At 36.2% G+C, this 17568-nt stretch overlaps 1 protein-coding gene across 1 annotated transcript in view; it reads right to left on the reverse strand.

Moving 5' to 3' along the window:
• anks1b (ankyrin repeat and sterile alpha motif domain containing 1B) overlaps positions 1–17568 on the reverse strand; it is a 148447-nt gene that overhangs the window by 81770 nt on the left and 49109 nt on the right. Inside the window, exons 4-5 of the mRNA XM_032590158.1 lie at positions 9377–9529; positions 7582–7725 (exon numbers count right to left, since the gene is read on the reverse strand). Coding sequence (XP_032446049.1) covers positions 7582–7725; positions 9377–9529 — 297 coding nt within the window. The remainder of the gene's footprint in view (positions 1–7581; positions 7726–9376; positions 9530–17568) is intronic.

The following is a 17568-nucleotide window of genomic DNA, read 5'->3' on the forward strand; positions in this document are numbered from 1 at the left end:
TGGTTGGCGAAATCAAAGTGATGGTTAAGGATCTTTTTGTCAGATTGCACGCATCTAGTAAGGAATCCAGGAAAACCGTTGTCCGCCCAGTTGAGCCACAATCTATGCTCAAAGGTCTGAAAGGAAGGATCAAGGATTTTTTCACCAAGTTCACTAGGAAACATTCTTCTAGGGTGGCTCCGGTGAACCTACCAGAAAAACCAGGAACCTCCCACACCATGGCCAACAAAACTGTGGCCATGGAAGCCTTGATTCCTCCAGAGATCTTCACCAAAGATCTGCGGGAAGAGGAATTACACCTGGAGGCCAGGTGTCATGAAATCTCACCTGTGGAGGCCTACATTCCTCAAGATGATGTGTCAGACATCATAGATCTAGAAACCTATCTACCAGAGATTTCGTCAACCGAAGGCTCACAGGTACAATCATTAGAACTGGAGCCAAGATTTGAAATCATACCCAGGGAGGCCTTCGTTCACACGAAGACCTTGCAGAAAGAGGATTTCGAGCCAGAGCCCAAATTTGATGAGATCACACCTGTGGAGCCATTCATTGGGTCATTTTAAATTTGTTTAATACTTAGTTAGGTCATTTTTAAATTGGTAGTAGTTAGTTAGGTCTTTTTAAATTGTTTAGCAGTTAGTTAGGTCTTTTTAAATTGTTGAGTAGTTAAGTGATTTTACAATTGTGTGTTTACTAGTTAGTTAGGTCTTTTTAAATTGTTGAGTAGTTAGGTCTTTTTAAATTGTTTAGCAGTTAGTTAGGTCTTTTTAAATTGTTGAGTAGTTAGTTAGGTCTTTTTAAATTGTTGAGCAGTTAGTTAGGTCTTTTTAAATTGTTGAGTAGTTAAGTGATTTTACAATTGTGTGTTTACTAGTTAGTTAGGTCTTTTTAAATTGTTGAGTAGTTAGGTCTTTTTAAATTGTTTAGCAGTTAGTTAGGTCTTTTTAAATTGTTGAGTAGTTAGGTCTTTTTAAATTGTTGAGCAGTTAGTTAGGTCTTTTTAAATTGGTAGTAGTTAGGTGATTTTACAATTGTGTGTTTACTAGTTAGTTAGGTCTTTTTAAATTGTTGAGTAGTTAGGTAATTTTTAAATTGTTTAGTAGTTAGGTTTTTTAATGTAAAAATCACAGCAAGACAAACAATTTCACACCTTTTTCCACCTTTAATGTGACATTTAACCTGTACAATGCAATTGAAAAACAAACAAAAATCTTTCAGGGAGCTGGAATAAAAATAAACAACTGAGGTACTGTGGTTGCTTAAGTGTGCAGACCTTTTTAGGACTGGGGGTGTGGCTGTTTTCAGATTTAACCAATTACATTCAAACTCATGTTAAATTGGAGTCAGCACACACCTGTCACCAATTAAAGTGCCTCTGGAAAAGTTCAGCTGTTCAGCTTGTCCTGACATTTTTGTAGCCACATCATCCAGCACAAGCCATGGTCCGCAAAGGGCTACCACAGCATCAGAGGGATCTCATTATTCAAAGGAATCAGTCAGGTGAAGGCTACAAAAGAATTTCCAATTCATTAAATATACCATGGAACACTGTGAAGACTATCATCATCATCAAGTGGAGAAAACATGGCACAACAGTAACATTACCAAGAACAGAACGTCCGTCCAAAATTGATGATAAGACGAGAAGAAAACTGGTCAGGGAGGCAGCAACACTGAAGAAGCTGTAAGAATTTCTGGCCAGTATTGGCTGTGCAGTACATGTGACAACAAACTCCTGTCTTCTTCATATGTCTGGGCTATGGGATAGGGCAGCAAGACGGAAGCCTTATCTTTCAAAGAAAAACATCAAAGCCCGGCTTAATCTATCAGAAAGACATCTGAAATCTCCCAAACACATGTGGGAAAATGTGCTATGGTCTGAAGAAACCAAGGTGAACATTTTGGACATAATTCCAAAAGGTATATTTGACGCAAAAACAACAATGCTCATCACCAAAAGAACACCATGCCTACAGTGAAGCATGGTGGTGGTATCATCATGCTTCGGGGCTGTTTTGCTTCAGCTGGAACTGGGGCCTTAGTCAGGGTGGACGGAATTATGAACAGTTAAAAATATCAGTCAGTGTTGGCACAAAACCTTCAACCTTCTGTTAGAAAGCTGAAGATGAAGAGGAACTTCATCTTTCAACATGACAATGATCCAAATCACACATCTAAATCAACAAAAGAATGGCTTCACTGGAATAAGATTAAGGCTTGGGAATGGCCCAGCCAGAGTCCAGACCGGAATCCCATTGAACATTTGTGGGGTGATCTGAAGAGGGCTGTGCACAGGAGATGCCTTCGCAATCTATCGGATTTGGAGCGGTTTTGCAAAGAAGAGTGGGCAAATATTCCCACATCAAGATGTGCCACGCTGATAAGTTCCTACCCAAAAACACTGAGTTCTGTAATAAAAGCAAAGGTGCTGCAACAAAGTATTAGTTTAAGGGTGTGCATATTTTATGCAACCAGGTTATTGCAAGTTTTTTATTTTATATTTCTCTGCTTGAAAGGTTTCAGTTTGTTTTTTAATAGCATTGTACAGGTTATAGGTCACATTAAAGGAGGAATAAGTTGTGAAAATATTTGTCTTGTCATTTTTTTACATCACAAAAACCTGGCATTTAAACAGAGGTGTGTAGACTTTTTATATCCACTGTAGGTCATTTTAAAATTGTTAGCTTAGTAGTTAGGTCTTTTTAAAATTGTTTTAGTACCTAGTAAAGTCATTTTAAACTTGCTTGTTTAGTACTTAGGTTGTTTTTTTATTTGTTTGTTTAGTAGTTAGTTCGGTCATTTTAAAATTGTTTGTTTAGTACTGAGTTAGGTTAAAATGATCCAAAATGCTAAGGTTAGCTTAAGTGATGCAAGTAGTATCAACATGCTAGTGACTCAATATGCTAATGATAGCCATTATGCTAACATTAGCCTTGTACCTAAAATAATCATTTTACATCATTTCATATTTATTAGCAATATTTACCATATTGAATGGATTAATTCAATGTAAGTAAACATGCTGGTGACATCACAGGCGCTACTGATGTCACTGACATCATTCAGTATGATATGCTATGTCATGTGGAAAGGGACAAGATCACTCTTTGATTACCTAGCAACTCACTCACTCACTCTTGGTTACCTAGCAACAACCTGTCAAGTTACTGGCGCAACTGTGCCTGATAACTGCTTAAAAATAAGTTATTAGCCAAAGAGAACAAAATTGCACGCAATGTTGGTCACCAACAAATAAATTCAGCATAAGATATCTATATTTTATAATGATTTCTTTCATTTCCATTATTTTTTAAATTTTAATTTTCCTCTCAGGCAGTCTTTCGAGATTGTATAAATACCACAGACACAAATGAATCATGCTCATTAACCAAAATATCACATTGGAGCCATAAATCCATGCCTATCAATCCTTTCCTAAGATTTCAGAAGCTACCTGTATGAACTACAGCTAATGTGGTTTCAGTTACATCATTTTATTTTCCACTGGCTTTTTCTGATTTAAATACATTTGAAGAAAACAAAAAGAAACCAATGGAAGTGACTCGTAATTTTGAACTACTACTAGATTTAATAATTTAAGACCTCACTTTAAGAAATACTTCAGTAAATGGAGTTAGTAAGTAACTTACGACCGGAAAAAAATTAAGATTATCCAACACAAATGATTTTTGGTGCACACCATTTATCTGTTCTTTTGAACATAAACTGTTGCACTATATGTGGCTAAACTTGAAAAGCACAAGAGTACAGTATTAATGCCCTTCTGATTTTAAAAAAATAGTCAAAAGTGCAGGGTGCAAAGTAAAGATGAGATTTATCAAAGGCTTGCACCACTCTGCATAACAAGCTTGATAAATTAGCAGCAGTGAGTCCTGCAGAGGAGATGACATATCAAAGACCTTTGTGCTCATCTTCACCAGGGGCATGGAGCCTGAGGCTGAGAAACACCCCGGCTCTCCAGATCAGAGTAGGCATGAACACACATAAAAGGAGTGAAGGCAGTAATGACTGCAGTGTCACTGATTCAGGGATCTGCACAAGAAAAACTAAAATTAATGACTTCATTTTAGCAGCTCTGCTCAGTAGAGACACTGCAAGTCGATGACTGGCTGGGATTCCTTCAACAGAAAACTTTTTAACCCAACTGAATAATGAATGAATGTATTGAATTTAGTTGATTGCAAAGTGCCTTGAGATTATCTGATATGCATTTCTTGTAAACAGCAGGAAGATGGAGCTTAAACAAGTTCAATAATAAGGTTGTTCAAAGATTTGTAACATCTCTTAAGTGTCTCAACTTTGGTGAGAAAACTTTTACATCTCCTTGTTTATGTTGCTTCAGACTCAGCAGCTCCCTGAATTTTTCATACTCTGAGCAATAAATCCCTTGAAGTATTTTTTTTTCTTCTTCCTGCAAATCTTTATGATCAATGAACAGCAGCACATCGGGTGAGAAATAATCCAAAGTTTGAAAGAAGAAAATCTACTAGCAAGTGTTAAATGAAAGCACTCTGTGGATTCAACTTTTACCAGCATATAATTCTGGCTTTTGGTATTAAATTGAATAAATACGATTCAATTCAATTACTACTTTTACCATTTTTGTTCACAGATTTTAATGCTTTGATTTGCAGCCATACCATCTATTGCCAAAAACGACCATTATCATGATTAACTTTTTTTGTTCATATTCCAAGGAAAAAGCTGTGAGTGTAAGGAAGGGTTAACACTTGAATCAAACATCTCACAATATCAGTAAGTTACTTTTATTGTAACAGTGATTGTAGACACTTTTCTGAAGCTACGCTGAACAAAATTAACCAATTTGTAATACTCATTTAACCAATTCAGCAGAGAACTATCAGTAACTAAGCTTTGCATCCAGTAAATGTCTACATCTAATCCCTATGAATGCATGAAGAGAAAAGAGACCATGAACTATGAGGACCCCTCATGAACACCTTGTTCTCTCTCTCCCTTTCCTCACAATCAATTATTCATTTCAAACCACCAAACCATGTGAGGCACGTTCAGAGTACATGGCTCTCTGATACACACTCGTGGAGAAAACGTCGAGTTTAAATGAAGGAACCCGCCACGACTGCTAATCTGCCGGCTTCCTAAGCCATGCATGAAACACAAACGTCTGCAGCTACTCGTTTCTTCAATTACTGAAATGCAGCAGAGGATTTTAAAGGGTTTACCCAGGTAAATGTCCTTATAGACGCATCCAATTTTCATGGTGGATTACATTATTTTAACAAAATGTCACAGTTAAATCCTTCTGCTAAATTAAAGAAATAAGCATATATAAGCATTAAACATGACACTGAACATTTTTTGATTTGACCAATTAGTCACAGCTTGTAGATTTCAGAAGATTCGAATTTGTAGAAGTGAGACAACAACAAAAAAACAATATTTTATGTTGTTTTTACAAACAGCAATTGTCTGTTTTTAAAGGAGCTTTAAGAACAGTTAGCAAGAGCGCCTGTCTGACCTGCAGAGGCGAAGCATTTAACTTTTCTTTTTTTTTAACAGCACCGCTTTGGGATTCTTCTGATCTGCTGACCAGACAGATTGAAACGGTGCGCAAATGGGTCAAAGTTCAGGGAGATCAAATGGAGCGGAGGAGTTAAGAAACTCTCAATTAAATCAAAGAAGTTTAAGCCGGGTCTTGAAATAAACTGGCAGTCAGTGGATTGAGGCCAGAGTTGGAGAAATTGGCCCCCCGTAGTTTATTACTGATATCTAGCTGGGATGTAACAAAAACAAAACCAAGGCTTACTGTCTCATAACGCCTCGGCTGATAAAAACAAAATTTCCCCAAAGAACTTACTTGGCTGCCCAGATCACAGAGAGATTTCACTTTAACTCCTACATTTGTAAAACTTCTCATACGTTAACAAGCAGTGTCTTACTAGTTTCTTTGGCTGCTATTAGCATGATTTCAGTATATATATTTTAATTAAACTTAAGAAAGTCATCACATTCTTAATTTTAATGATACAGGTACTTCGGTTCAGACTTTTTAAAGATATAGGAAAGTCTTTTAGTTCAACACCAACAGGAAGCCCTGAATCAGACAGTAAACTTTGCCGTCATTAGCCAGAAATGGTTAGCCGCTAACAGCCACTAACAGTATTTTAACTGTGGGATTCACGTCTCGTGTGTCACCAAAACCGTTTCTACAAATAACCAAGTGAGTATCAATCAACCTGAGGATGTCTTTATTAGATAATTCTGTCACTAACAGCACAACCCCATAAAAACTAAATACTACGCCATTATAGTATTTTAAAATCAGAAAAGGTTTCCTTCATGATCATGTGTTCATTATGTTGAAATAAATACTTGGATCAAAGTTAAGCTTGTTTTATTGGATAACTACCCATTTGAAAAATTAGAAAATTATCCAACTGGAAAAAATTTATTTTATTAGTTTATTTAAAACGGGGACAGTGTGCTACGGACCAGAACCACCAGGCACCGGAACAGCTTCTTTCCCACAGCTGTCACGCTTTTGAACGCCTCCTGACATAAAACATAAACTATAAGGACTGTACTCCCCTATCCTCTCATACAACAATAACACATGGACTATCCTCACACACACACACCCACACACATCACGGACTGTTTTCTTCACACACACATACAACCTGTAAATTTTATCTGCCATTATTTATCTATAATCCATTCCTTAACATTCTTGTATATTCTGTATAATCTGTGCATATAGCTCCCATATTTATATTTATACACAATATCTATATCTCTTGCTATAACCCCTTATAGTCCATACATACATAGTCTTGTACATCTGTAAATAAATATTTATATCTCGTAGAGCACTTCTGGATAGATGCAAACTACATCTCGTTGCTTGTACTTGTGACAGTGCAATGACAATATAGTTGAATTCTATTCTATTCTATTCTAAAAAACATTAATAACCGTCTAATCTAAATCAATTCTTTGATATTTGCAGAAGGTGATTGGAAGGATAATTTTGGTTCTGATTTTAAGTTCAAACTGATTCTGATAATAACGGAAATAATTGTAATCGAAACATGGATAAACTTAAAAAACAGCTACTTTAAAATAGAACATCACCTAAAAAGACTAATATTAATTCATATTTATAATATTTTTAATAAAAAAGCGATAAAAGAGTTGAATGATTCAAATTTTATTTTATTTATCTGTATATCTATTCATTTATTTACCTTTATGCATCAGAATATTTTTGTTTTTATTTATTTTCTTTTTTTATTATTTTGTACGCTGAGTGTTAATTGTGAGTGGAGGGTGTTCAATGTTTGAATGCATATTTTCTATGTTTCATATATGCAAAAACTCAATAAATATATTGTTAAAAAAGTCTAAACATTTAGGTCAAGTGATAAAAAAGTTGTCATAATCAGAGCTCATCCCAAAAGTCCATAAAATTTTTCATGTTTTTCTTTTATCATCATTTACAGCCTGAGCTGACTTGCAGTGCCACGCCTTTAATAAGCATAAGAATATAAAAAAAACAGAAGGCCTTGAACTCACCACACAGTTGACGTCCATGCCGGCCTCCAGCAGGGTCTGGACGGTGCTGTGGTGTCCGTTTCGTGCCGCCAGGTGAAGCGGCGTGTGGAGGCGGGTGTGACTCGTCATCAGGTTTGGGTGAGCGCTCACCAGCATGCGGACCACCTGTCCACAAACACAGAGCAAAACGCCACATAAATGATGACACATTTCCTCCTGGCTCTCAAAAAAATGCTTAATTATCAGATATAAAACAGTGTTGAGTCACAATAATTAACATCTGTAATTCTGCTCATTATTAGAAATCATAAAAAAACATCCATTAGTCTGACAATAATGCTTTTTTTATTTAGTTCTGACTTAACCAGATTACTATTACAGCATCAGGTGATATTCTAATACATTTAGAAGGACCTTATTTTATATTTTTGCTCAGGTTTCTGTAGGAAAATAACAAGGTTTACCTTTATTTACAGCTTTCCTGTTTTCTAGAGTGAGTTCTACATATGTCTCAAACTTTCCTCCAGTGTAAGTTACATTTTTCTTCGTTATAATGCAGAAAGAGACTGTTGCGTTCATAAATTATTCATCTGCAGTCAGATAAACCTGTGTGGCTTGACTGCAATTACAGCTGGCTTAGCGTGCAGAATGTGTGACTGTGTCGGAACGTCAGCAGACATTTGCAGCAGAAATCTGTGTGTTTCAGTGTGTGGTTTGCCACATTTTTCACAAAACTGAACTAATATAGTATGTCCATGGTGTAAAGCAGCAGCAGCAGGTTAGCATATTTTTCATTAAACCCACATTTCTGTATAAAAAACACTTTTTTTATTAGTAGTCTGATGTGACATTCTGATTAATTAAAGTAATTAAATACGTATTCATCGGCTACCAGTAGAAAATTATCAGAATTAACTGAACTAAAGGCTTGAAATTTTTATTTGAGTAATTTATCAGCATTATATCTTTCACTTAGTAAATGAGTTACTGAAATAAATTAATATGATGTAGAACAACCATGCGTTTCACAATTAGCAATGTTATAAATTTGATCAATTTGATGTCTTTAAGGACCAATAAATTAAGTTACATTCCATCTGTATCATATGGGGACAAACAGAAGCTTTTAAAGGACAGTATTAAGATTTTAAAGTCATTTAAATTAATATTTCTCCAGTTAAAATGCTTTCAAATGGAGAAGCTTGCTGAAGAAGTAAGCTAGCGATAGCATATTTGCTCTCTGTTTTGAACTGACTTGTTAAATTAGCCCAGTAATGTATTTCAATATGCTCCCATTTAATTGCATGAGAGAAAAAATGAAACGTAATTGCAGATCCTTGCTTTGAACGGCATCAAATTTATCTACTGGTGTTTCAGCTGCTCTCTCTTTAGTTTGTTTCTATGTGGAACAAAGTCTGAGCACAGAGCAGGTTACATTACGAGCTGCAAAAGCCAATAAAGTCTCAGCATGGCAAAAGAATAAAATCTGATTTAATAAATCAACAGAACAATGTGAACAGATTGTAATTCTGCTGAGAGCAACAGCTAGCTATGCTAATATCACATATCTAAACATCTGAAGCATGCTGTACTTCATTTGTATTCAGCCATCTTTACATTGACACCAGAAAGAATACATAAAAACCCAGTAGGAGATATATGAAACTGCTACGTTTTGGACAAATTCAAACAACTATTCGTGGAGATAAACTATCACTGCACGTCGCCTGAACACACAAATGTGTTTATATTGTCTTGTAGTCCGTTAGAAGGCAGTATTTTTTTAATACAACACATAAATTTTATTCTCAGTGACCTGCAGGCGTCCATAAAGTGCAGCCAGGTCCAGAGGAGTTTCCTGCCGGTTGTTTCTCATCGTCGGGTCGGTCAGCTCCTGAAGAAGAACTGAAACCACGTCGGTGTGTCCGTACTGGGCTGCGCAGTGGAGCGGCGTCTCCCTCTCATGGTTCTGCAGAACAGAAAGAAAACGTTGGACGATTGGCTATGATGGTTGCAGGAATTATGGGAGCAATGATGGGTGAAAGGAGAGACGTAGAAGTGGTGGAGCCGATTCAGGGGTGAAGAAGAAAAGGTCAGAGTTTGAGACGGACAGTTGGAGGATTAATGGAGCAGGAGACAAGGTTAGCAAGAAAAGGTGGAGATGTTTTGAGAAGAACAGCACAGAATACAGATCATTCTTCAAAACAGAGAAAGAATACAGGATTAAAAATGGAGGTCTTTTTGACCACAGGACCTAAATTTCAAACTCATTTAGGAACACCTGACTGGACTAATCTCAGGTTCCAAGAACATTTTTGAACAATGTTGGATTATTTGGAGCCTCCTAAATGAAAACATGTACCTCTAATTAGGACACAGGATTGTCTTCAGATCTGCAGGACACAATTATTTTGATTTTAAAACATCTCAAACATTTAACACTGGACAGCTTTATTCAAAATAATAAGACCTCCAACACAAGAAGTACAACTTTTATAAACTGAAATCAGCAACTTATTATAGCTTAATATCCATGAATGAATCTTTTCGTTTTTATTTGTCTAGCTAAATATTTTAAGAAAAGTCTGTCTGGGCATTTTAAAGGTCATGGACTGTCTGAGAATGTCTGACCATGTCCTCAGTCTCCAAACAGCCTCCATCAGCAGCGTCGCTGGTATTCCCTGAGGTCACACCGAAATAAATAAACGACCGACCCCAAGAAAAAGAAAAAGTATAGTATACATGTAGCTATAGAAGCAAATCCAGCACTGCATTTCTGAATCCAAACCGATGAACCACATATTGTTTAGATATTGTTCCTGGAAGCAGTAGATGCATTCAGAGACAAATTGTTTACATATTGTTAAAATACAAATAAAGCAAAGTTAATGAACACAAGTCAGTAGAAATACTGTCTCAATTATTACATTTTAAGTGTGTAATAGATTCATTTTCTCAAAAGTTGCACTGGTGACTGATCTGAGGATGTGAGATATACGAATAAATACTGATATTTATTCATATATATGTTATGTGTAACATAAAATATACAGTATGTATATGTTATATATGTTGACATTTTTTTGGTATGTAAAAAAATCTTAAGCTTTATTGTTTTGGTTTTCTTTTGCTTTTCTTTTTTTGTTTTGTTTGTATTTCCTCAAACATATGCAAAGCACTTTCAAATGTCTTGTTGCTGAAAATGTGCTGTATAAATAAAATGAAATAAAATTACCTTTATCTTATCTTATTGTAAATTTGGATCAAACAAAAGATAATGTTGATGTAATAATTAAGTATAATTATATACTTTCTTTAAATTATTGTAAATTACTTTTTATTTACTATATTCATTCAGAATATATTTTAATTTACATTCTGTACTGTGTAAAGAATTAAATCTTTACAATAAGAACGCTGCTTCAAATGGTCATCTGGAAGCCACTAATATCAATAAATATCTGCTCTAAAAAGAGTAAAAACAACCCAGAAACTAAAAAATACTGAAAGAACATCACAAATGTGATCCAGGAACCACTGGCACAAAAACTGAAGCTATTGTTGGTTCTGCCACTGACCCATTTGTCCCTGCAGCCTTAAATGGACAATAAAACGTAGCGGTCTGATCCACTGTGTCTCACACACGCCGCTTCAGATTGGAAAAATGTGATTTCCTCGACAGAAAGGAGAGTGACAAAGAGATGAGCTCAGACTCGGCGTGACAGGATGAGGAGATGAAGCAGAAGAGGAGTGGAAACAGAGAAATCCTCGCTCTGTGATCTCAGAGCGGGTTATATATTTCCATTACATGCAGTCTGACAGTCTCTCAATATCATCAGCACTTGGTTCATTGTTGCACATTGGCTGCTGAGCAGGAATCCTGTCAACAAGCAACCAAACAAATAGCTTACTTTTGTTTTGGTTACATTTGGCCAGGACAAACACAACTGGACTAAACGGCCAAGTGGATCAGGAATGTCCAAATTTTTTGACACTTGGCCCAAAAAACTAAGGCATAAAAGAGGAAAAACAAGACACTGTGATTTATTTTTTCCCTACTCAACAAGCTAAGCTCCAATACATTAAACAAGTAGTCATGTTTTTTTTTGTTGCAAAGGGTGTATAAATTATCCTAGATCCAAAATGTTAACAGAGTTTTGCAGGTTTTTGAAACATCTTGTCTGTAATTTATTTATCTAGTCGTAGCAATAAAAACAAGATTTATGTCACTTTTATTTAAAAGTATACAGCCACATTTTATAAATTCAAGGACAAAAGCTTGGTTACTGAATACTTTGAGTTGTCGCCAACATTTTTCATTGTAAGACTTTAATTTGTCTGTAATAATTTTGTCTTAATTAAAAATAAAAAGTCTTCATGCTACAAATGCCTGCGCAAGGGGCTGGCAAATTATTATTATTCTTGAATTGTGGCAGTGGGCCACTCAAAAGCATTCCAAGGGTCGCAAATGGCCCCCGGACCACACTTTGGACACCCCTGAAGTAGATCCTATTTAGTTATACATGGACAGGCAGAAGAAAGGACAAACAGATTTTAAACTTCTGCAAACTTTTCAAAAATGTGTTGGAATCTTGACTGGACCAGAAGAGATAAATAACTTCCTGTTTTCTCTTTAATATGTTCCACAAAATAAAAAAATCTGTGCTGCAGCAGCTACATTTATAACCAGAGCAGGTGGAGCAGAGTTGTTTGAAGGTTTTCTGCAGCAACGCCTGATGGATTGACGTGCAGGATGAGCTCTGTCGCTTCATCCCATAATCCTGGCAGCTCAGAGAAACGAGTTGTAGAATAAGAGGATGAGAGAAATGAGGATAATTACTTCAATCTCTGTTCCCTCTTAACACATCTTTAGATTAAAATGGCAAAATGTGAGAAAAAGAAACTGAAAGTCTGCGGTGATTAACAGGCTGAAGTTCATAAGAGTGTGAAAACAAAAAAATAATTACCAATCTATCACAACACAGAGCCTCTAATGATGGATTATTCTAGTAATAAGCACTTTTTTTACACCAAAGTATTTTTATTATCCACAAAACTCCTGTTTTCTTTGCCTTTTTTTCTAAGGCAAAAAAAACAACAAAAAGCAAGCAAAGGAATTAAGTTGTAAAGTAAAGGAAAACAGTGACAGACTGAAAACCACCTACACCTTAGTATGTTTTTTAGCCTTCAGCAATGTTTAAGCAGTTTTGTGGTTTTTCTGGTCATTTATTTCAGAGTAAAAGAGCTAAAAACTGAATGCTGCTGCTCCATATTTGGTTCTGACTCTGAGGATGCAAAGTAAACCAAAACCAGACAATCTGAGTGGTCTGGAAGCTACAACATCAACAGATCTTTAGTATATTTTGGTGCTAAGCCATAAACTAAAAGTATTCTCTGATGAATGGATAAGTTTCAATAGTTCTTGCTGGGACATTAGTCCATTAATTCTGAATGTTCTTCAGCTGATAGAAGGCTGACTTTGTAATTATCTTTAAGTGTTTCTGAAGGTTCAGGTCAGAGTCCATCACTACGGTACATCAGATTTCTGACCTTCTAGAAACTAAAGATGAGTGCTGACTCTTGATAATTTAGTTGTTTTAAAAAGAGATCCGTAAATCAAAATTAATTAAACTAAATAAAAGATAAATAAAGTATTTCAGAGATTTTGCTCTTCCTAAATGTTTCTGATCAAACCAACTGTAATTTCGGACTTAAATCCAAGATAATCCGAAGGAAAAACTGAGAAAGGAAGAGCCTGGACTCTACTGGATGTAGAGAGATTATACAAAAATTGACGTCCAAATGGATGGATTAACAGCAGAGATGCCAAAAGAAATGTGGAGCATTGAGAAATCATCTGCTTAACATACAAATGAATGCAAACTGCTTTTTAAGAAATGTTCTTTTCATAAACCTTAAACTATTTATAATCTCTATGGCAAAAGTTTCTTAAAAATTACCCGATTTGGTTAGAAAATGATTGAGACACCAGAGGAATTGTATAAAAATCTTCAAATGTTTTCTGCCTGGTGAACACTTTCTATTAAAACTGACCTTCCTACAAAGTTAAACACAGCTCTGGTTTTATTTACGCAACTGCAAAGTAAATCCAAACACTTTTTTTTTTATTAGTGTTTCTACATGACACCTCAATTAAACGCCCTCACACACACAATCTGCTCGCATCTTGCAATAATCACTTAGGGTGGTAATTTGTTTGGGATCACACGGAGATGAGCCGGTTCTCGTTAGCTGAACTTTAATAAGACCGAACCGGGCTGTGGAAACCATACGGATGCCGCCTCTTTCTCCTTAAACAGATTACTCATAAGAAAGTGCCCAACGGCTCAGTGTGACTGTGTGTTTTGGCAGCCGTCGGCGTGGCGGAGGCCTTTCCCAGAGCGGTTTCTCCCAGCAGTAGCCTGTGTTCTCAGAGAGTTCACATGTTGATCGTTGGGAAACATATGGTTTCATTTTTGCTGTGTCGTAGCTACATGGAGCGTCGAGTTACCAAGAATGTGAGGTGAATGCTTACGGGTATTTGTACAGAAATAAATTGGGGGGAAAGTTATGAAAGGCAAATGACCTCATGAGTCTGTAACCTTTGGCTTGGTTCACATGATTCCCAGTAGGCCTTACTGGTGAAAGGTGTGCTGCTCTTTAGCAGGCTGCTGATGTCTTCTTTAGGAGAGTGAAGAAAGGAGGAGGAAAGCAAAACAAAGTAACTTTATTCCTTCTGCTGGTGGAAAACATAACATTGCTGGAATATATCTGCTGTAAAAGCTGCATTTTATTTCTGTCTGCAGCTCATTCAGGCAGTTATATATAAGAAGAGAGCAAGATGTTGAGCAGATAACAGGAAGGTAAAACAGACGCTCTTGTGTTCTTTATAGCTTTCATCCTCTGTTATGAAGCTTTTGGAAATCTCACAGTAAAGGTAATAATCTATATATTTGGGAAATAAAGACAAACATTACTGCTTTCGCTATCCTACAATTGCTAATCATGTTAACGGCTAATGTAAGGATACTTCTCTGTTCTCTATTTTAAACATTATATCCCCTCACAGCAGGAAAGCTAGAAAAATAGATCAACTTGAAAAAATTATTACATTTATTTATTTAAAGCATTAATAATTCAACAATATCAAAAAAATGGAAGGATGACGGATTCCCATACTAACTTTAAGTAATTTCCTTTATGAAGGTGTGACTTTACTCCAAAACAAATTAGAAAAAAAAAAAATCAACATATCAAAGTCCAGGCTTGAGTAAGCCAGCTGCTTTAGAGTCAATCAGAGAAAGAAATCACAACAAGTAAGTTGTCAGCCTTCAAAACATTCACTTGGCCTCCAGAAGCCGAGTGCACGCCTTCGGTAAACAAGCAATCCTTCACTATCAATCACTGTCTCTCCTGCACATACATACACTCAGAATATAGTAATCACATTCTCCATCCAGGCAGCCAGACCTCTCACACTCACATGCTCCTGCGATAAACAAAAACAAGCCGTCAATGGAAACTACTGGGACCAATTAGGCAACAAGCAGTGAGCTGGAACTGGTCTACCTCTCCCTCATAACATCCACCAACTTCCAATAATCACCTATTGATTGCAGAGTGGGATTAACCTACTTACACACCATTTTTCATTTACTTCCAAGTAATTCTCCTTATTGATGTCATTCATCTCTTCACAAACACCACTAAGGACGAATAAAACAACATCTTAAATCAGATTTAAAACTAGTTTTACTGACACAACTATAGTGTCTGAATTGGTAGAACCGGGTGACGTTCTAAAACTTTTAGTTCTCAAGATATGAATGAAAATAAGTTTAATGGCAACCTATGACAGCCAGAGAGAAAATACTAGACTTAGGCTTCTAAACAAACTCAAACAGCCAATCAATTTAACTCCCACCTGAAAACAACAACTACTGTACCTCACATCAATAACTGCAACAAGGTTTCTCTGCATTATTATTTTAGGTACAATATCTTTTCAAATTTTATCTTTGGACAAACTCAAGTGAACGTTTGGGAATCTACCAGGAGATTCTCCTTTTAGGTGTTTTTTTGCAACTATTATAAGTTTTATTGGCTCTCTTTCCAGGATGATCATCGAATCACCAATTTATTCGATTAATTTTATGAACTCAAAACTTAAAATGTTACAAAAAAAAAAAGACGGATGGATGGAAGGAAAAGACAGAACTAAATCCACAAAACGTGTCCATCACAAATGTGAGCAAAACTTTGTCAATGTTCACCAACAACTGTGGTGTTTCCATTAAATAAAAAATGCAATTAAAATGACACATGAAAGTTTATTCATCTGATAAGTCCTTACGAGACATGGCATGCCATCATTCTCCTGCTACTTCCTGTCGTCTTCTTCGTCTCTCCCACCAGTAGCAACATCTGATTGTCAATGACAACTTGTGTGATGCAAAAAAGGAAAAGTGTTTCCATTTCAGAAATTTCGATACAGATGAAAATCCTAGCTCAAAACCTTTATGACAAAATGTGAGTTAAGCTAATTTATTTTCGTAATTCCAATTTGCACAGTTATATGGTTTTATTATGGGGAAAAAAATTTAAATATATGATTTTTCTGCTTCCACATCTGAAAAAAGCTAATCTCAAAATCCAGACCTTGTGGTCAAATCCATAAAATTTCAGAAGTGATTCACCAACAAACCTAAAAATTACAATTTGACTAGAATATCTACTCCAAACAAGCAGACACCAGAAGACGAAGGTCGTAATGTCTGTACGATATCTTTTGCATCAGCAGCTTTTACTCGTTTGTACACAGCTGCTCTCCCAGCTCTTTCAGTCACTGAGTGGGTAAATAAAAACAGGAAATTACGCATGTTCACTTGCTGACAAACCTCTTAATTTCAGGGGCAAGGTGCATCATTTCTCATTGCAAACAATTAAAGCAACAGCTCCCATAGGAGAAGCATTTGGCTAATGGAGACAGAGGAAAACTGAGTTATTAGTTAGGCTAAATAACCCTCCCAATAACCTACAGGGTCCATTACTGCTTTACGCCGGCATCACCCACACATCCATTTAGTGTTTTCCACAGCGGTTCTGATTCACTGCCACTTCCTGCGCCAGTGATCCGTGCCGCCGTCAATATGCTGCAAGCGAAGACGGACAGGAAGAGCGTGAGGGAGGAGAAGAAGGTCGTTTTCGCAGATAAGGAATGACAGCGGCGGCAGGCTGAACGCTCCCAGCAGCCTGTCAGAAACGGGAAGGGATGAGCTCGCTCCGACAGAGGCCACCATAACAGAACCTGCAGCGGCGTCGGATCGCATGATCTCAGAAATGCAGCGGTGGAGAAGACGATGCTTTTACCTCAAGCAAGAGCAGAGATAAAACGCAAACGTGCAGCCATTGTTCCAAGACGAGGAGCCATGAAAGTAAACTGAATGTTTAAGACAAAAATTAAAAAACATTCATAATCCAAACTATTAGACATAAAACAAGAATAATCTGAAATAGAGGAGGGCGATATTGCCAAAATAAAAAGTATCACATTATGTTGTTTTAATACCCTGATATGAATATCACAGACAATATTCCACTTGTTCTGCAGAACGGGTGCTTTGTTTGTTTATTTATTTGGCCAAACAAATAAGTAACTCCTTTTTACTTTATAAAACAGAATACAAAATATATTTATATATAAATATAATCACAAAATACTTTTAGTGTGTCAGACAAATTATAAAATAAATACAAATGTAAACTACTTTTGGCAAAGAAAAAATAGTCGGAAATCAGCTGCCACGTGTAAATAAAAATACTTAAATATACAAAAGTGTTTCCCGCTCATGATTTTTCCAAAAACTCAAATGTTATGTGCAAAACTAAGAATCTAATTTTAATATAGAAGGAAGTTTTCCTTTTAAAAATGTTCAACACCCAATGCCAAAATATGTTGCATAAAAAAACCTGCATAAAGTAAAAACTTGTGCTCATTTCCTATTTATC

This window comes from Xiphophorus hellerii, chromosome 17 (assembly GCF_003331165.1).
Source record: "Xiphophorus hellerii strain 12219 chromosome 17, Xiphophorus_hellerii-4.1, whole genome shotgun sequence".
Taxonomy (NCBI): Eukaryota; Metazoa; Chordata; class Actinopteri; order Cyprinodontiformes; family Poeciliidae; genus Xiphophorus; species Xiphophorus hellerii.